At 42.1% G+C, this 20,735-nt stretch overlaps 1 protein-coding gene across 1 annotated transcript; it reads left to right on the top strand.

Moving 5' to 3' along the window:
- Window positions 1-3,887: 3,887 nt before the first annotated feature.
- LOC110990964 (adhesion G protein-coupled receptor G7-like) lies at window positions 3,888-19,597 on the top strand. Its single transcript, XM_087133880.1, has 16 exons — window positions 3,888-3,897; window positions 5,965-6,189; window positions 10,720-10,995; window positions 11,136-11,369; window positions 11,523-11,627; window positions 12,024-12,151; window positions 12,262-12,405; window positions 12,502-12,901; window positions 13,245-13,438; window positions 14,338-14,490; window positions 14,614-14,744; window positions 14,859-14,958; window positions 15,200-15,365; window positions 15,495-15,561; window positions 15,749-16,019; window positions 16,339-19,597. The coding sequence occupies exons 1-16, from the start codon at window positions 3,888-3,890 to the stop codon at window positions 16,579-16,581; spliced, it is 2,847 nt and encodes a 948-aa protein (XP_086990006.1). The 3' UTR covers window positions 16,582-19,597.
- The last annotated feature ends 1,138 nt before the right edge of the window (window positions 19,598-20,735 follow it).

Raw genomic sequence — 20,735 nt, 5'->3', positions numbered from 1 at the left:
AGTAATAAGCCGAAGTTTGAGGTCTTTATTTCTTGAGTACAAGTCTGTGTTGACAAGCTGACCAATCTGATTTAATCCCCTTCTTACAGAAACATGTGAACTACGCTCACCGCCAAGGCAAACAAGAAAACAATGACTTTGGTTTTGTTTATTGGTAGGCCTAAATGCTTTCACTGTCGGTTTTAATATCATGATATACCGGTTTGTTCACCTTTGACCTGAGCTAATTGGTGCAAATTAAGAAAGATACAATGAGTCCCGGTAACAAACAAGGAAGCAGTTGGCGCTGAATATCAATTTTGTTCACAGTTAACACTTTTCAGGGTTCAGCCCTGCACGTGTTTCTCTCCAAGAGACGATAGAGCCAGAAATACCGAAGAATGCGTTAGCTGTTCCCAGTCATGAATTTCATGTGCAAGGATAGATCACACAGTTCGTTCTATGCGACGTCTGTATTTGCTTTAGTTGTCGTCTTATGCGAATTCGGGCTTGCAGAGAGGGGTAAGTGCATTTATACTTTGTGCATGCTGGACGAAAAATGGGGATGACGTTCAATCTATGTTGGTCCGGAAGATTCTGGAAGATTCGGACCCGTTTTACAAAGGACTGGGAAGGTTTAGATTAGATACCACCAACTGGAATAATTAAGGTTGAACGCTGTACCTAGATTTTCGCACATAAAGACCTGATATGACTTTCACCATAAGCAGAAATCCCAGGGAATGGAGGTACTATACTTTTTGACGGGAGTGACCAACACAGTCATCCACCACTTTTCAAATAACTGACGATATGCACCTTTGAATGCACACTTTCCAGCGTCATGATCTCACCTGGGATGGAGGGCGCGTGGAGCTGACAGAATCATCCCCCACAGGTGACAAGAAATCTCCGCCCATACCTTCAACACTCATGAAATGATTATAATAAGACCTGGGTGGGTCTGCCCTTCTCATGCATCCTCAGTTCTGCTCATTGTGAGGAGGTTCAATATGTGTCAAAGCAAATGTTGAAAGCCACTTTTGTATATTGTAACATCATTATTCACAGTAGTTCAAACTGATGTGTTACTGGAACTCAGACGTGTTGTGATATATCATATTATACTATTATTAAATGCTGGAAGATGTGAAAATAGTGGCATACCTCGGGTGTGTCTCTACGACCTAAACATAGAGTGTGCAGCCAACTGGCAAAGGCTGCGTGTGGTGTACAAGGCCACAACTTCGTAAAGCTTCCCCGTTATTAAAACCGTTTGTTCAAAACACATGTATGAGGCTGTGGTGAATCTGGTATTTTAGTCTAATGCCTGGAGAAATCGCTCAGGTCATTCCCGCTGGCAGAGATTTTAGAAAGTGACAAAATTATGGATTGAAAAACAGTAATTGCCGTATGGTGTTTTGCATCGGAAGACGCACACAGCAAGCTGCTCGAAACGTCGAGCCCCACCCTCTTATCAGAACCACACCTGCTCACAAAAGGAGGGTGATTACATGGTGTCACTGCAAACAACGTTTCTATTGCTATCTTCACCATGCAAACCTTCACTTCTTGTATAGCACGTGTGTTTACAAAGTGGAAGCTGTAATGAAAGCCCGATTTAAGTAGTTTAAATAGGGCTGTTTAAATAATCAGTATTGACGTCAATATCTGAGACCAAATTTACGACCTACTCTTTGGTCGCGAATATTTCCGTCAATAGTCACGACTAGCAAGCAAGGCGGAAATGTAGAGTTCACGCGCACGCGCAATGATCTACTTTTTCGGCGTGATTTCAAGTCGTTATTCGGCTAGGCAGTTTTGGCACAACGTAAGGGGCACAATGTTTGAAAGCAATAGCTGTGTCTATGGCTGTACAACTTCTCTCTGTACCTGGCTTGCTGGAGAAAAATTGCGGCAATATTTGCGACCTGAGATACAACGGGTCGTGAATTTGGTCGCAAATATTGGCGTCAATATTTGTGACTGAAGAGTGCGCCGTGCATGAATTTGGTCATAAATAACGGCGTCAATATTGACAATTTGTGATGTCCCCCCCCACGGGCCACCATACTCTAGACGGTCAACCACTTTAGTAGATTTCTTTTATTACAAAATGAATCTTCGCGCTTGCTACATCACCTTACGACGTTAAACAAACCTATAAAAAAGGAGAAGTAAAATGAGCTTTACGTCATGATTTATCTTTTCCTCTAAAACATATACGTACTGCCATCCAGGTCTCTTAAACACAATTTTAATTAGTACCGATTGCCAAGTGCAGGAGGATGTTGCTCCAGGATAGAAAATGCAAACCCGGATCTGTCGTGGGAAAGCCTTTTTTGCTGTTTCGTCGTCTTGAAAAATGCTATAATTTTGATGGATTTTAGATCCTGTACTCATTTTGAAAACATCTGCTCTTTTGCTTGTAGGATATTTCAGCACAATTCATTCCTTGGCACAAATAATGTACATGGCCTCTTTTTTACTTTTGTCACAAATTTTACAAATTTAAGCTTGCCTTTCTCACAAAAGGTCGAATTCACAAAGCAGGGTGCCTTACACAGAAGTGAAAGTGAAACGATATTTTGACTCGTGGCTAAACAAACATGGATTTGGTTTTGCCTCCATACACTCGGTAAATGTCACACTGCTGTAAATAGCCGAGGCCAACAAGGGAAACAGCAGGCTCTATTCTGAGTTCAGTAGTTAAACGTTTTTATACTTTTTTATATAAACTGAACCTTAGAACCCTTCTTCTTGAAAACACAAGCAAATCATGTAGTTGTCACCGAAACGGACATTTGATCCTTTGAAAGTATTGCAATTCTTTCTGAATCAGCTCAGTTGTAAGCACACGGCTATGATGAAATTGTTACAATTCCATTTGAAATTGAATAAATTTGAATCAGAAAGCCATCAAACTGTAACCTACATCAGAATAATGACTGGATTGGGAATGTCTCCCCTCGGTAATTGCTCAGTTGCCACTGTTGTGATATCTTTAAACGATCCATGTAGGGGGGCAAAGGGGGCCATACCGGTACCCTCTCACCCCCACCCCTAAAAAGGAGCAAAACATCTGTTTTGAAATATAAGGAAAATACAATTTGGGGGTCTAGTTCCTTTCCCTGCCTTCAAAAGTGTGTAATAAGCACCAAAGCGTAGCCTCAACAAAGTAACACAAAAATCTCTAGTTATTTCACAAGTTTTTCAGCCTCTGGGACTGAATTCTTTGAGAAACATTTGTTTCATTAGAAGATATAAATATTGATGGCATCTGTATCGCTTTTAGCGGAATCTTAAGCGATTTGGGACTTAGTTCCAGTTTGAAATCCTCAGTAAGCATAATCCTAACAATTTATTTTCTTTCATATCATTGTAGTGTGCGTCGGGATATGTGATGACCCTCTTGGATTGGAAGATGGCAGCATTTCTGACTCAATGATTACTGCTTCAAGTATACTCAATATTCAAACAAATGATAATTGCCAACCTTACAACGCTCGACTAAACCACGTAGCAGCAGACAACGAGACCGTTGGTGGGTGGTGCCCATCGGATAGCGACAGAGAAAGCCCCTGGCTTCAAGTTGACCTACAGCACCAGGTGCAGATTGAAGGAGTGATCATACAAGGCAGCCCTGACCCTAGTAATACCCGTGATTGGAATGACTGGGTGACCGAGTATCAGGTTCAGTATTCTGACAGTCAGACTGACTGGACTTATGTGAGCGAACCATCTTCAACTACAGCTCAGGTAAAAAAACAAGAGAAAAAACGCCAACACTTTCTCAACACTTTTAAGGAGTCACAAAGGGACAAATGTAGAAAAGGGGTCAGGTTCACGAGAACGAATTTGTAATATTTTCCCCATAATATCCACCCCGGTTCCTGCTCCATGTCGCCATGAAAAAGAGTAGGTTTTTTTTTTAGTTTTTCTCTTTTTTTCAATTTTCCCAGTCGACTCCGTTTTTTTCTTCCATTTTAGCATGTAATTTGGCAACTGCTCAGATGGTGAACATGCTTTCAGTTTCATTGTTTTAATTAGCTTTCTTTATTTGTCACGGAAATACAGGAACACTAAACAGAATACCACCTGCGTTTCCATGATATGAATGCACTACATGTATCGTCTACAATCCTTTTTTTTTTTTTGGCAGACATTCCAAGGCAATACTGATCTCACTACACCAGTGAAAAGCTTGTTTAAGAAACCGATCTACGCACGGTATATCCGCATCAGACCAACGGCTTACCATATCTGGCCCTCAATGCGAATTGAACTTATTGGATGTAGAGGTGAGTACACGTAACCAAATCCTGTAAGGGCAAACAGCTTGTCAGTACTGCTCACAGCTTCAAGTTTTAAGACCAAAAAACAGTGTCCGGTTCCTTGTCAGGGGCTGATGAATTCATGAATCCGCAATGCTATACATTGTCGAGGAGGCGCATTACTCCAAGGTAAATTCACTGATTATTCCTAGCTGTTGAAAACTGCTGCTCTTTTTAAAGGGAATGAAAACCTGTCATGCCTGTTTCCCACCCTGACCCCACGGATGTTGTTTGTTCATTATGCAATATAATTACTAGACCTTCACTGTGTAAACTACCGTTAAGACCAACTCCTTTGTATGGTTCCTAGATGCAAATGTGTAATACAGAAACGACGTCATCTGAAAAAGAGTGCCCAACGAAATGTATGGGTGCCTAGAAGGACTCCTCTAATTTACTGTACGTATTTCTCAAATGTACCCCCAAAACACGTTAAAATTACGCAGTAGCAGGAGTCTAGCCGATCAAGCAAGTTTGGCAGCTTGTGGATATCAAATACAAAAACTTTTTTTTATCTACGCACAGGCCTACGGTGGCATCTGCGATGACTAGAAACATTTTTTGCCCAAGGCTGCATTTGAATCTTTTGTCTAGAGTCTAGGTCTTAACTCCATTGGAAATACGCGGAGATGCAGCGACAATACACCTACCTGGAGCTCTGAAAGCCCGTGTCGGACACGACCTAAGTTCTCGTCATTTGATCATTTTCGAACATTTAACTTTGTGGGCTAAAAAACCACCAACATGCCACAGTCTACCATTCAGGGGACTTCACAGGCCTTTATCATTGGGAATTGCACCGAGGCCTTGGACGCATCTTTTGGGTGAATTGGTTCAGATAATCGCAGTAAACAAGGTTCATTTGTGCATTTTTTCAGCATCAATTTTCCAGATAACAGGTTGCTCAAGTAACATCAGTTGTTTAGCTGACGCCAAAAGCAGATTTATCTCGGTTTCGTGGCCTGCGTTGAACAGATCAGCTTTACATTTAGTATTGCAATACGCCAGCCATCAGCCTGGTGACTTGTTCCCTGTTGGGAACATCACCAAGGTAAAACACACAACGTTAAGCCAAGGAGGAAAGACGAGATCATGCGATTTCTTTGTAACTGTGACTGGTGAGTATTTTACCTTTTGTTTTCAAATTCATTTCTAATCACAAACTGAAGTTCCTGTAAAAACTGATCAACCTCAAGTGGCAATGAAATGTTCCCTCCCAAAACGAGCATTTTTAGGGTGGTTTGGAGTCAAGCAGTCGGCTATTGGTCCGCTGGTTGGCTAGCTAGCTCTTGCAGGCTTGCTTCAACGGCCCTGCCTGTTTACCTAGAGTTTCCGCACACACATTTGTTTATCAACTTTATGTACTGCTGAAAATTTCCCAGAACACATGCTATACGTGTTCAAGTTGCTGATATAAAGCAACTTCATAAAATTAATGATCAAAACTTTTTGATGCCCAAGTGTACTCCAGATGAATCCCTACAACTTCAATGTACAAAGGCATGTCAGTCTTTGATGCATTTATTTACTTTGTTGTCGTTTTTATTTTGTTTGTATGTTTGTTTTCCATGTCTACCTCCACATGGTTTCCACTTAATGATTGTCTTGTCACTGCTAATGATAAAACGGGTATTTTGCTTCCAAATCTTAGGGGTGAACATCATTTGCCCAGAGAATATCACCGTATCTGCAAATCTTAACAACTTCGCATATGTGTTTTGGAGCCCACCCGCTCTTAGCTTCAGTGGCGTCGACCAAAGTGTCACCGTCATTAGCGATCACGATCAGGGACAACGCTTTGACATTGGGACCACACTGGTTACAAACAGGATTCTAGAAACGGAGTCTCAGTGTCAGTTCTCTGTAACTGTTAAAGGTAAGAATGTTCAGAGTGTAGTGTATGCAGCCAGTTTAATGTATGGACAGCCAGTCTAATGTGTATTTCGGGATAATGATGTAAGGCCTCGGGGCCTGTGCCGTTTGTGATGTGTGTAATATATGCCTCAGAAACGTTTAGCCAGAACTTCTCCATGTCCTCATTTATTGCTCCCAAAATCTCCCAACATACAAACGCAACATTTGCAACGAGGATTTAAGGACTTAGTTCGACATTCGGTGATAAAGAAGGCCTCATAAGGATTGCTGGTGAGTGGTACTTCCACACGGCACGTAGGAACTCACGTTCCAGGCAACTGTACGGCGCCATTTATGTTTCACGCACGTACGTGAGATCGGGTTGTTTACTGTCATGATAAATAATGGAGAATTTTCAGATGATAGTGTTTGAGGGGTTCAACCGTAAGGACGGCAATATAGACACATATTTTGACAAAGATTGAACAGTATTTCATTGCCGTAGATATAAAGCATCGGGAGCACAGTGTATAAGACACTGAAAGACCTTGCCTTTCCACAACAGCCGAAAGAGAAGACTTTTGCAGAATTTTGCAGTCTGTTGAAGGGACAGTGCAAGCCCAAAAAGACTGGCAGTTGGAGAACGGTTCAGATTTCATAATGCCAAGCACTTGCCAGGCCAGTCCATTTGTGACTATGCTGCCCATTTGAAGAAGTTGGTGGTGTACTGTGATTTTCCAGGGAACCAACTTCAGGACAGTTTACGCGATAGATTTAACTGTGGTCTGCAGTTGGAGAGCATTCAAAAGAAACTGTCGACACGCAACTACAGTTTCCGACACTCTGGCAGAGGAGGCGGCTGCAAAGAGTGTACGCCACATACGCACCACAAAAAGTAAACCATTGAACTGAGTGTTTTCCTCACGCCTCAAGGGGGAACCTAAAAGACAGAAGCAAAGACTTTCGCAGAGTAGTAGAAAACCCTGTGACCGTTGTGGATTGAGCAATCAAAATTGCGATAAGTTCAGATACAATGGGCAACATGCTACAAATACAAGAAGGTGGGACATTTGCAGACATAATGCAGGTCCAGGGCCAGATCAGACTCTGCAACTACGCCAACTGTGAAACACGTCTCCCAACCAGGCACTAAACAAAAAGGGCGTGTTAGTTACGTAAAAGATACCGATCATGATCAAAACACGCTTGCCAGTGGTGTTTCGCATGACAATGGTGACTTTGTGGACTAAGTTTTCTCGGTTTCCTCACATGCGGACGAGCAGCCCCGAACCAAGTCTGAGGACACGCGAGCTGAGATGCACGCGCACAAACGTAGCTCAACCATCAAGGTCCCTGTTTGGATAGCAAACATTACAAATCCAATACAAATGGAACTGGACACCGGTGTTGCTGCAGGAGCCAGGAGGACTATCACAGATTTGGGGGCGCATTCCACTGCAACCGTTAAATCGTGTCCTGCACGCTTACTCTGGACCCCCGTTAAGAATTGTGGGACAATAGATGGATTTCATATTAGCGATGCCTGCGCATATCCGCATCGAAACCGAGGCTCTCTGTGTTGAACTTCGTCGTGCGCCCGCGGAGTCGACACAGTACATGCAGTATCCGGTTCGTAAGTGTGATACCACTTCAATTTAAACCACGCCCATTGCACAAGATACACGGCCATCGCAGGTACGTTAGTTCGCGGTAAATTGCCATTGTTTTTTCTTCTGATTTCATGTGTTGAGTCATTCTCAAGAACTCTTCAACAAAAATTTGCAGCCTAAAAAATCTGAATTTAACATACCTTTGTGTATTTTGTGTCTCAACTCCTTACTTTCAATCGTCTGATTGTATTAAGAATTGAAGCTGACACATACGGCCTCGTTTTCAAACGCAGAAGTGCGCAGATCGACACTGAAAGCGTCGTTTTGGGATCCCTCTATTGCAAGTCAAGGTCCAGTACAGCGAACAGCAGGCAGAACTGCCTTTGATTACCATTGACAGGAACAAACATGCACCTCCCTTGCTGGGCAGAGACTGGTTAACAATCTTAAAGCTGGACTGGGTCAATCTGCTCTCTCAGGGTCAGTATCGAGTCAAGTCTCACCCGATTGCCGAGCTGAAACGAGAGTATGCAGACATTTTCCAGTCGGCATTTGGCACTGTACGCGGAATGAAGGCAACTCTGTCAAGGACGACGGGATCCCAGTTTTCCAGAAGGCTCGGCCAGTCAATCCACGCTGACCAATACCCCATACCTCCTTTAGAAGAAGTATTCAGCAATCTGGCTGGAGGTGAGAAATTCTCCAAAATTAACTTGAAATGTGCATACCAGCAGATGCTTCTGGACAAGAAATCCCAGGAGTACATCTCCATCAACACTTACAAGGGACAGTATCGTTACATACGCTTGCCATTCGGTATCTCCACAAGTCCTGCAATCTGGTAACCATTCATTGAGCAAGTCCTAGTGCTGGTAACCGGCAAGAACCACGAGGAATATCTCCGGAATGTAAGAAATGTCTTCCAAAGATTAAGGAAGTTTGGCTTACGTGTAAAAACGTGCCACTTCATGCAGGAGAGTGTCATCTACATGGGACGTTGTATCTCTGCCAAAGTGATTCGACCAACTGATGACAAGGCAGACGCCATACGCCAGGCTCCAACTCCGCAGAACGTGACGGAGCTTAGCTCATGGTTGGGTATGGTGAACTTTCAGGCACAATGTCTCCCCAATCTATCGACCATGATCCACCCACTGAATGAAAAGCTGGGAGGTCGGCCCTGGCAGTCGACTGACAGGTGCTCCCTTGCATTTGATGCAGTGAAGGAAGCTGTCACTTCAGATAAGCTCCTCGCACGCTACGACCCATGCAGTCATGCAGATTGTTCACGTTATCCAGTGGCCTGTGCATCGCGTTTTCCCAACGAACATGAGAACATGGTTATGCTCGTCGCAATTGGACAAGGAGGCCTTAGCAATCATGTTTGGTCTGTAACGTTTCCGTACATACCTATACGGGCGGAAATTCACCATACGAACAGATCACAAGCCACTGGAGTGCATTCTTGGTCCCAAGACTGCGATTCCAACTCACAACGCCTGCAACGATGGGCTGTAGTGCTGTCAGCATTCGACTACGACCTGAAATTTATCCAGACCTCACAGGATGAGTTCACCGCTGCGCTTTCACGTTTTCCAATACCAGCTATGGAAGATGATGAAGACGATTTCGCATTATACCAGGACAGACCCAGTCCTGGCACGCGTGTTGGAGTATACCAGGAGGGGTTGGCCGGCTAAAGTGGAGGATGAACGACTTAAGTCTTTCTTCAGTCGTCGACATGAGTTGTCCACGGAATAAGACTGTCTGCTGTGGGGTATGAGAGTTGTGATACCGCACAAGTATCAGAAGGACATCTTGGACAAACTGCGCATTGCTCACCCAGGTATGGTCAGAATGAAAGAGATAGCAAGAAGCTATATCTGGTGGCAAAATATTGATCGACACATTGAACAGACTGTTTGGTTCTGTACATGCCAACTCTCAACGGTCAAGGCACCTTCCACCGGTTGCACCTTTTAATGCCCTGGGTGTGGCCCAGTTCTTCATGGCACAGAATTCACGTTGACTTCACACAAAACAAATGGCCACGACGTATTGACCTACTGCACCACCAAACGCACGACAGGTCCCACCCCTGCAAGTTTGTTGCTGGGACGTGAACTGCGTACTCGCTTGTTCTTGCTACGCCCAGACACCGAGAGGAGAGTAACCAATATGCAAAGCAGTCAAAAGTTACAGCATAACAAGCAAGCACAGCTTTATGAGTTTTACAAAGGGGAGGAGGTTTTGGTGAAAGACTTTCGCCAGAAGGAGACTTGGTGGACAGCAACGGTTGCTGAGCGAACAGCACCAAAGTCATATGTCGTAATATGTCGTATGCACGTAGACAAATGAGGAGATCAGATCTGTTTCCAAATCATCGTGATACACACCCATTTCTTCCAGGCGTAACCCTTCCCGCAGAGCCTACTCCGGAAAAGGGCACACAATCTTCCCTATTGGAGAAGCATCAGACATAAGAATCTCCCATGGTCAAAGAAAGTTAGGCGAAATCAGCTTTGACCACAGTCTCAAAGGACTCTCCTAAACCTTTGCGTCGCTCATCAGGTGTCAGCAAACTACCCCAAACACTTATTGAGACTATGTAAAAGACTATTGCTGATTTAAGTCGAAAGCCATACTGTCGTTAATCGTAAAGTTCAATTATTAAGGAACATGCTGTTGTCCTTTTATGTGTTAACAGTTAAGGTTTGAGGTTGTTTTTACCCCCAAAAAGCTATTAGAGGAGTCTTGTTTGAATGGAACAAAAAAGGTATGGACAGTTTTTTTTCACACATTGCAGGCCAGGCATAAGTGCTTCTGTTTAAAGAACTGAACAATTCACTATTCCATCCTACATTTAACAGAAATCCCTCCAATCATATTTTGACACAGTGCCTAACAATATTATTATACTGAATGCGTGTCAACTTTCTTAGATGACGAACCTCCGAAGGTATCTGGCTGTCCAGATGACGTCATCATTCCTGTCACTTCATCCTCCCAGCTGGTGACCCACTCATGGATTCCTCCAATCCTTACTGACAACTCCGGTCAAGATGTCAGTGTGACATTCAACTGCTCACCAACCACTTTTAGTGAATGCAACCGAGCCGGTAACGGGTCCTTTGCTGTAGGAGACACCACGGTGAGATACACCGCCAGGGATATGTCTGAGAACAGGAATGTTTGCGCATTCACTGTTACAGTTACAGGTTTGTGTATTTGTTTATCTGTGCAATTCTTAGTCTTTGTGGAATGTTCTATAGAGTACAAGGATGAAATTGAAAAACCTGTGTGATGGATAGGTGTTGATAGTTCGGTCTTCGGTCAATCAACGTTCGGTTTTCCCCAGTTGTGGATCTGGTCTGCCCTGCTAATATCACCAAGTCTGCAAGTCCCGGTTCAACAACAACCAGCGTAAGCTGGTCAGAACCGGTTGTGACCGGATGGAAGGGAGAAACCAACTTCGCCTCAAACTACAGCCCTGGGATGACATTACCGATAGGAACCTACCGTGTCAGCTATCAGCAGTGGTTTGCAGAAGATGATTTGCCCCTGGAGTGTTTTTTCTTTGTGGTCGTGGAAGGTGAGACCATATATTATGCAAGTTTTAAAAAATGCTTAGCGTCCTTCAACTTGTTTAAGCTGGCTTGTTTGGCTGTTTGGTTCTTTTGTGGTTGTCAGAGGATAACAATGCGTATACATTATTAATAGTTTTAATATGTTTCAACGGTTGCAGGTCAGTGTCCAGCCCACAACACCAGTGATGGATTGCGATGGCCGGCGGCAGTAGCCGGATCAGTGACCAAGTCTGTGAAGCGATGCGCACTGACGACGGCAAATGGTTTGATTAAAATCCGTAATTTTGCTTACCTCTCCACAGTACAGATGTTCTTGTTCAACTAGATCTTGGTACTTTTCTACACACCTTTTTCGTTACTCTGTCCACCCCTTGCTTTTTCTTCTTAATGATGGTGTTTTTGGCAAGTGTATATATGAATATATGAAACTGAACATTCCAGGAAGGGGAATTCAAAGCAGTTTTAATGTGTTCAGATCCAGTCTTTCTTTGAATGTCGACACCACGAGTTTAGACACTGTTGCCACTTTTATAACGATCATTGCCAGCACTGTTTGTCTTCAAATTGTACTTGTACAGTTAGTTTGAAAATCGGTCAATCAGTTTTAGTCATTCATTTACCCGTAGAATGTTGACTTTTTCTATAAATCTCCCGTAAAGCTGGCCAGCCTGTTGCTGTAAGGAACTGTTTGATGGAAAAAGCCCCCTTGTACTTTCGTTGGGAGGAGTACGCAAATCAAAGCTGTGGTGAAGTAGAGAAAGAAGTCTCTCTTGAAAACGTTGTTGAGGTAACTTTTATATTCAGATTTCTTAATTTTATCCCAGTTGCAACAAATTTCACAATTTTAACTCATGGAGTTCTTATTTCTATTTATGAACTGTAGTGTCTTCCTGACAGGTGGAGGTTAGCAAGGCTAACGCAGTTGAAGTAGCTGGGTTTCTGGCCAGTCAGACTTCAAAGTCGACTGAGGATGCACAAGATTTTGAATCAGTCTCCAGGATTTTGGAGAATATCGCCGAAGCAGGATCAGGAAATATAAAGGTACATGGTATCTATTCAATAGAGAGAACTTCGGCCTTTCAATTTTGTAGGATGATGTAAACTGTGACTTTTTGGAAATCCTGATTTTTGTATCAGGTGGCCGAGCTTGTGCTTGAAACTGTCAGCAATGTCATCCTGACTGTGGGGAGAACTACCGATACCGAGTCGCAACCCACCAAAATTGATGCCGAAAGCTCCTCGGCCATCGTCCAGTCCGTAGAAGCCCAAATCTCTTTGACTCTTCAGCAGGAAGGGCAGGTCAGTATACGACAGGACTCCATCCACGTCGAGGCAATCAGTCTGGATCCCACGCTGGCAACTGAAGGACTTAGTTTCGTGTCTGTGAAACAGTCCACTACACTGGATCCCAGACAGGGACTTCTTGCTGGTAGCGATGTCAAGACATTACATTCCACCGTGATACCAAAGGACCTTGATGTCTTAGCTTCAGCTCAATTACCTAGCAACATCATTGGCTTGTTACAATCACCAAATGGTAAAGTATGAAAATCACCCAGCTTTATTTATGGCCTAGGTTAAATGCAAATAACGGTGTACACTCTGGTCTTCCTTCACAGCTGGTTGGTTTTTTCTTACCGTGTACAAGAAATACATAGTCGAGAGAAGTAGAATTGTCACAGTTGAGTTCCTGGTCCTTGCTAGTGTTAAAGGCTGCAATAATTCCACTCTGTGACCCTTAATATATGTTTGATCGAGATCTTCAATACTATAATTAGAGTTTTTGATATCACAAGCATTAATTAAATACCTCACGGTGCATATTAAATATGTAAGGGGAAGGCTCATTTATTTTCTGGGGTCAATTCTTTCAAATGCAGCCAACAAAACCTCTGGCCAGCTCCAAGCAAGTTTCCTGATCTACGCAGATGACACCTTGTTCCAGTCTGCTTCACTCAGAAAGTACCGAGGAGAGAATAACTCGACTCGTAAGGTCGCTGGATCCGTCGTCTCACTGACTGTGGAAAATGTCGAACTTATCAATCTCACTGAGCCTCTCGTCATTGCATTTAAGGTGATTAGTGAAATAACTTACCAGTATTAATTAGTAATCAAAGCGGAGGCCTTAGAGACATTTAGTGCATTTGTAACGGCGAAAAACGGTTTAGTAAGCGACTTTCGTTATAAAAACTAACCATTGCAGTTATGTAAAAAACAGACGCAAAAATTAGAATTAAATGGCCTTAAAGAGTAAAATTAAGTCAAAGCAATACATGTACACTGTAAAAAACTTAACAGCTGCCAAAAGTTAACAGGTTAAAGTTATAAGATCCTGACGCTGCGTGTACGAAAATTGTGGTAAGAAAAGTCATTAACCTGGGGAAACTAACTTACTTATAAAGGACTAAATAATAAAAGGAATTAAACTCCACATTATAACCATGATTAAAAGTGTCGATAATTTACCTTAAATAACATACATAAAAAAAGTGATGAGAAGTGATGAACTTACCAAAAGAGGATCAGACACTTGCAAGGATGAGTGTGTATTGAGGAGCAGGGCTATTGTGTGACCTGTCTCTGTGGTGTTGGTCTGCTGAATGAACTCCTCCTCATAGTTTATGTACACTACATGGGGAGTGGGGCTTCAAGACAGGGGAACCCTGCTAAAGTAAACACGGGCAAAGTTGTACTCTTCTAAAAGGATGGACAGCTATTAACTTACATACAGAAAATATCAAAGTAATTTCCCACTATTCTACAGATTGCAATTCGTGTTTTTTAAAATTTCCTTTCCCGACACGTTTTTAATTCCCCATGCAGCTTTCCGTTCCGTCCAATTTCCACGTCATCGATTTCCATCATTCCATGGAGATCCATCTCACATTGCTTATATTGAATAAACAGTCACATTGAGAACACAATTTCATTCCAGTGTTGTCAATTTGTACATCTTTTGGTTTCCAAAATCAGGAGGAATCAAGCAGTGTCCATTGCGTGACGTGGAACTTTGAGCTTGAAGACGGAATTGGTGATTGGACAACGGCTGGATGCGAGCTTGTTGAAGCGACCAATGACAGAGTCAAGTGTAACTGCACCCACGCCACCAACTTTGCCATCCTTGTGGTGCGCACTTTAAATGAAAAAAAGAATTCTTATACGATTTTAGAAATTTAGACAGAGAGCATCATGACTAAATTGAAGCATTGGCATTACATTCGCGAATTTTCATATTTTGTTTGTTTAAAGGACGTGAAGGGCCAAGCACCAGATGATGGAGATCGGAGTCCTAAGAAAGCGCTTGATATCATCAGTCAGGTCGGCTGTGTTTTGTCCATCATAGCTCTGACTATAACGATGGTCATTTACCTCACTATCAGGTGAGAGAAGCAAAGCAAATCATGTTGACATGTTTTTCTTAGGCTAATGTTGTCTACTACTGGCTGAGTGACGCTGGAGCTGTGACTTGTCATTGTTTTTATTCTTGTGTTTAGGAAACTGCGAAAAAGGAAATCCCGACAGATTTTCATCCATTTCTGCTTCTCCTTGCTGATGTTGTATATCATTTTCTTGACTGGTGTTGACAATGCTAAGGTGAGCAATTACTACAATGTCTTCATATCTGCTGCCTGAAGGTATGCGTCCGTCACCACTATAACACATGTAGTCCAAAGGGATTATGTCAGGTTTCACTCGAAATTTTAAAGAAACAGATTTTATCGTTTTTCTATTTGTGTTGAAACCTAAACGCCAATCATACTAATGCACTGAATCCTTAACATTCCATCAAAATAGTGCACTGTAGTGTTTGCTAACAGATGCTCTTCGTTTTCAGGGATCTGGAGGTGGTTGTGTGTTTGTTGGTGCTTTACTCCACTACTTGACCCTGACCACTATGATGTGGATGGCTGTTGAAGCTAGGAACATGTACGTCAGCACAGTGAAGGTCTTTCCAGAAGACACTCGTCGATACATGCTAAAGGCGAGCCTCGTTGCTTGGGGTAAGTCGTTGATGAACGCCACACATTTCCTTGTCCTATCCCATGATGAGAGTATTATTCTGAATTATGTGAGGACGCAATGTAGGTGAAAGTAATCTTCACTCTGCCGCGGCTTCCATTCTTTTTTAGGATCACCGCTGATAGTATTGACAATCACGTTAGCAGCAGCGACACATCACTATATCAACGACCATTAGTAAGTTAATCTTTTAATAAAATAAGAGGGTTGTGCTACAGCGCCATCTCTTTATCCATGTTATCTTGGATTTGCTTACGTCACAAGGAAACATCGAGATGAAAATAGGGCGACGTCCGTCTGAATAATCACTTCTATAACAGTGTGATCATAAATATTTGGAATGCCTGTTGCTTTTTTCTTTTAGCTGTTTCCTGCGACCTGATCTTGTGTTGTACATCGGTCTCCTTACCCCCATCGGTCTCATCCTCATCCATAACATCGTCACTTTCGTCTTGGTCATGCGTAGTCTCCTGAAGGTCGAAGAGATATCACGCTCCCAGCAGATCTCCAAACGCCTCCAGAATGCTGTGGGTATCTCTGTCCTCTTGGGTTTGACGTGGTGTTTTGGGTTCCTGGTCATCAACGAGGCGGCATTCGCCTTCCAGCTCATCTTCTGTCTGGCCAACTCCTTCCAGGTGGGTGACAAATTGTTATTATGTTAGGAGTTGCAAAACTGTGCCCTCTCTTTAACCAACCCTGTTCTGCAGTATGGTTATTTAATCGATTAAACAAGATGTCAGGGTGAAAATTGGAGTGGGGGAGTGGCAGTTTCAGTTTTAAAGATCTTATGTTCAGGCTATACTCAACTCCATCACAAGTCAACCAGTCTTAATCAACGAGGAACTTTGCCTGTTCATCTATTACTGTGATGGACTCAACAGTGCACTGTGATATCTTGAGTCAGCATAACCAAATTATAGATTGGTGCGTTGCAATCGGTTGCTTCCGTTGCAGGGCGTGGTCGTGTTCATCTTGTTCTGTGTTTGTCGTGAAGAGGTTCGCACGGCCCTGTCTCCGTACATGCAACGCATCTGCTGTGGTAGGGAATACCATCTACCCATAATGCACCCCGACAAGCCAACCGATGCTGAAATGGTTCCACTACGGCGCATACCCAACAGTCATCCGGGCCAACTGCCGATTTGGATATGTCCATTACAACACCACAGTAACAGCCATGAAGCAAATCATACTTAGGACACGAAAGAATTGGCATCTTTTAATCCCTTATAAAGTCCAAAATTCTGCAAAATAAACTTCTTTGAAAAACGCTAAAATTTCGTTTTGAAGGCTTCGCGTCATTCATTCTACGGCAGACAAACAGCTTGATTTCTGAAATGTTTGAAGAGCATTTGTTAAAAGAAGGAACGAAAAAGAAAAAAATCTTGTTTGCACGTTTCAAAGTGGGTTATTATTAAATATTTAGTAATGGAATAAAGCACCATGTTCAATCTGCTGAAAAAAGTATATCTGGTTCATATAGATTTAGTTACATTTCATAGACACCATGTTCAATCTGCTGAAAAAAGGTACTTCTGGTTCATATAGATTTAGTTACATTTCATAGACACCATGTTCAATCTGCTGAAAAAAGGTACATCTGGTTCATGTAGATTTAGTTACATTTCATAGACACCATGTTCAATCTGCTGAAAAAGGTACATCTGGTTCATGTAGATTTAGTTACATTTCATAGACACCATGTTCAATCTGCTGAAAAAAGGTACATCTGGTTCATATAGATTTAGTTACATTTCATAGACACCATGTTCAATCTGCTGAAAAAAAGTATATCTGGTTCATATAGATTTAGTTACATTTCATAGACACCATGTTCAATCTGCTGAAAAAAGGTACATCTGGTTCATATAGATTTAGTTACATTTCATAGACACCATGTTCAATCTGCTGAAAAAAGTATATCTGGTTCATATAGATTTAGTTACATTTCATAGACACCATGTTCAATCTGCTGTAAAAAGGTACATCTGGTTCATATAGATTTAGTTACATTACATAGACACCATGTTCAATCTGCTGTAAAAAGGTACATCTGGTTCATATAGATTTAGTTACATTTCATAGACACCATGTTCAATCTGCTGAAAAAAGTATATCTGGTTCATATAGATTTAGTTACATTTCATAGACACCATGTTCAATCTGCTGAAAAAAGGTACATCTGGTGATAATATTGAGGGCTGTCACTTCTTTCTCGGGAGACAGCATGTTTCTGCAAAGCCTGAATTGCATCTCAAGTTGCTATACCACTCACTTTCCTAGTGCATATGCCGTTTTTGCAGATTGGCTGATGTAAGAATCCACCTCTAGTTATTCTTTGATTCTATTGTGAGAAAAGACAAAAATACTAATGCGTTTAGTGTAACATTTATTCCAAGATGAAAATGAGTGTTTTTACGTCTTTCGTGGCCTCGAAGTAGGGACACAGCGCAGCACATTAGTTTGCCTTTGTAGGAATTCATTGCAAAATCGTACTAGAGTTTAGGTATTACTTCCAAATTTTCGGATTGTGAGTTATTTATAATGTTACCGTTTAATTTTAATATTAATATTTTACAACATATATATTTAACAATCGGATATGGCTCTTGAACCCATGAATCAGTTTGATTTGCAGTTTGGTCAGCAGCGAAGTGGGTTACAAATATGTATCTGAAGAAATGTTTAGATGTTTTTGTGGATCCCAGATACGGATTGATAGGAAGATTTCGAAATTTAAAGTGATTTAAAATGAGTGTTACGGTTTTTCATTCACTAGTATTTTTTTCTTATTTCCTGGAATTCGAAGCATGACATAGGATGTTTCAGGGCACTGTGTCATATAATTACTACTTTTGTCACCTTGAATCATGTTAATCGTTGGAATTTCCTGTTTCGATTCCAGTGATCGGGCTGCTATGATTTCTGAGGTCTGTTGCAGAACAGGAGTTTTTTTATTAATTAACTTAACATATTTCAGGAAATCGTGACCGCTATTTGTTCTACTAGCAAGTTGTCAACTTTGCACGCTCTGTGTACTTGAATTGTTCCAGGGTTTTGGTCAAATAGTTCATGTTATTGCTCGCCCTTATAATATCCTTCTTTGGGTAGATACCTCACAAGTGTGAATTATTTAAAATCTTGTGGTGAACCTTATTCTCAATCGCTTTGTGTTCCATGTTGCTCTAGTCTGAAAAGCGTTTCATTTGAGTTTGTCAATCCCACAGAACCTGCCACATTTGCGTTTATATGTGGAAGTCAATAAATGAAAAATACTTCTAGTGGCTGCATTTTAGAGAAATTATTCTTTTCCTTTCTGACTGCAGAGAGCTTTTCAATACTTGGATCTTAATGATACCAGCATATTGTGTCTGAAGTACGGCGTCTGTTTTGAAATCTTCTCTACTGAATATCGGGGGCAAATGTTTCTAGTTTGTTGGCTTATGTCTTGTACAGTTGCCGCCCACCCCTCACCAAACCCTGTCGGGTTACACTGCAACTTTACACACTCACGACAGGTTTCTTTCTTTTTGAAATGCATTTTTAATTTCCATGAAGCCTGTTTTGCTTGATTACAGGTGGATTCAGCTATGAAAGGGGCTTTTTAGGTATGCCACGTTCCATACAATTTCTTGACAGTTTGATTTATTTTCTGTTATTGGATGGATTTTATTTTTAAGAGTACAGATTTTTAATGGCGTCTATAAGGCAGAGTGTACTTTGCCTGTGAATATGCGTTAAGCAACTTACATTCATTGCTTAGCTCTTTACGTAGTTGTAGGGCACTTGGTGTAGGGCTGTTGGGGAACAGGTTTCAAGCAGAAACTGAAGCGTAATTATGTAATAATGAGCCAAGGTTTGAGGTAGTATTGTCAAGTAATGGCCAATCAGATATGTGTAATATAAAAATGTATGACTGTATATCTAGGTTGGTTCCATCCGGGGTCAGTGTTGCCAGAGTTGTCTGGGACCGAGGTACCCCTCTTCACCAACAAGATATGTTCTTCTGTATTTTCTCCTCCTTTACAGAACATGCAAACAACGTTAATTGCCAGGGCCAAAGAGGAAACTGCCAAGGCCAGCGAGGAAACGTGGGCTTTGGTTATGATTAATGGTAATTACTTTCACTCTGGGTTTTAATATCATTGTGCAGTCAACTTTGACCTGAGGTTATTGGTAAAAATAAAGAAAAAATATGCATAAGTGACATTAACATGGAAGCAATTTATGGATATAAAAACTGCGCCGAATATGAATTCATGCTCAGTTGACACCTTTCAGGGAGCAACCTTGCAATGTGCTTTTCTTTCAAAAACGTAAGGCGCTATAAGCACTGGAAAAAGCGTGAACGAATGAATTCTGCCCAAGACAGTCATGGATTTCGAGTTAAAGGGACGATCACACGGTTCATTCTGTGCGACGTCGACGTCAACTATCCCTGTTTTATTTGCCTTATGCAAGTTCTGGGTTGCAGCTAGGGGTAGCCTAAGTGAAGCAGTAATTTGTGCAGGTTTCAAGATAAATAGGGATAACTTTCAATCCGTATTAGTTCGGGAATTCGGAACCGTTTTGGAAAGGTTCAAGAAAGTAGAGAAAACACATATCGCTAACCAGAATGAATGGAGTTGTAGTACCTAGATTTCCGTACTTGAACTTTAGCTTCCACCATGGGCGGAGATTCCGGGAGAATGGAGGGGATACCCCCCATACACACACACTTTAACAGGGGAATGACCAATACAATCACCCCACACACTTTTCAAGTCACTGACTCTGCGCACCCTTAGCATGAACCACAGACGGCAAACTTTCCAACGTCACAGTCTTACCTGGGATGGAGGCCGAGCGGAGCCGTCAGAAATCATCCGTCCCCCACATGTGACAAGAAATCTTAACCCATGCCTTCCACACTCATAAAATGGTTACAATAAGACCAAGGGTGGGTCTTCTATTCTGTGTATCCTCAGTTGTGTTCAAGTGAGGAGGTTCAGACCGCCCTGGCTCCCTCCATGTTGAGGCTTATCTGCTGTGGTAGGGAATGCCGTCTGCCTATACATGTTGAGCAATAGCCGTAATCTTTGTAGCAAGTGTAATACCTTTGCCTTCTTTGTGACGAGTCAGGCCCCTTAAATATGAGTTAGCTGTTTCAAGTTCCGCTGGCGGGGCACAAAAACTGCAAATAAATGTCAACTCGGATCTTTTCTCTGTCTCGGCACTCAAAAACAAATTGAACATCGAGTGTCGTCCGCATCTTTCATTCTGTCTCTGTGGATTGGACAAACACAGAGCAATTTGAATCCGAGCCAATACCTGATGCTACACAGTCATTTCTTGTGACGTTTACTTGCATC

The sequence above is a fragment of the Acanthaster planci genome, linkage group LG02, assembly GCF_054643075.1.
Source record: "Acanthaster planci isolate LZ-2023a linkage group LG02, COTS_SCS, whole genome shotgun sequence".
NCBI classification, from domain to species: domain Eukaryota; kingdom Metazoa; phylum Echinodermata; class Asteroidea; order Valvatida; family Acanthasteridae; genus Acanthaster; species Acanthaster planci.
Note: the sequence above shows the minus strand (reverse complement) of the source record. Positions and strands in the feature narration are given on the sequence as shown.

Bases quoted from the DNA above. Each gene is read 5' to 3' on its own strand.
- LOC110990964 (XM_087133880.1), top strand. The intron at 12,406-12,501 runs GTACATGGTATC...TTTTTGTATCAG, and splicing joins CAGGATCAGGAAATATAAAG to GTGGCCGAGCTTGTGCTTGA. The intron at 14,959-15,199 runs GTGAGCAATTAC...CTTCGTTTTCAG, and splicing joins CTGGTGTTGACAATGCTAAG to GGATCTGGAGGTGGTTGTGT.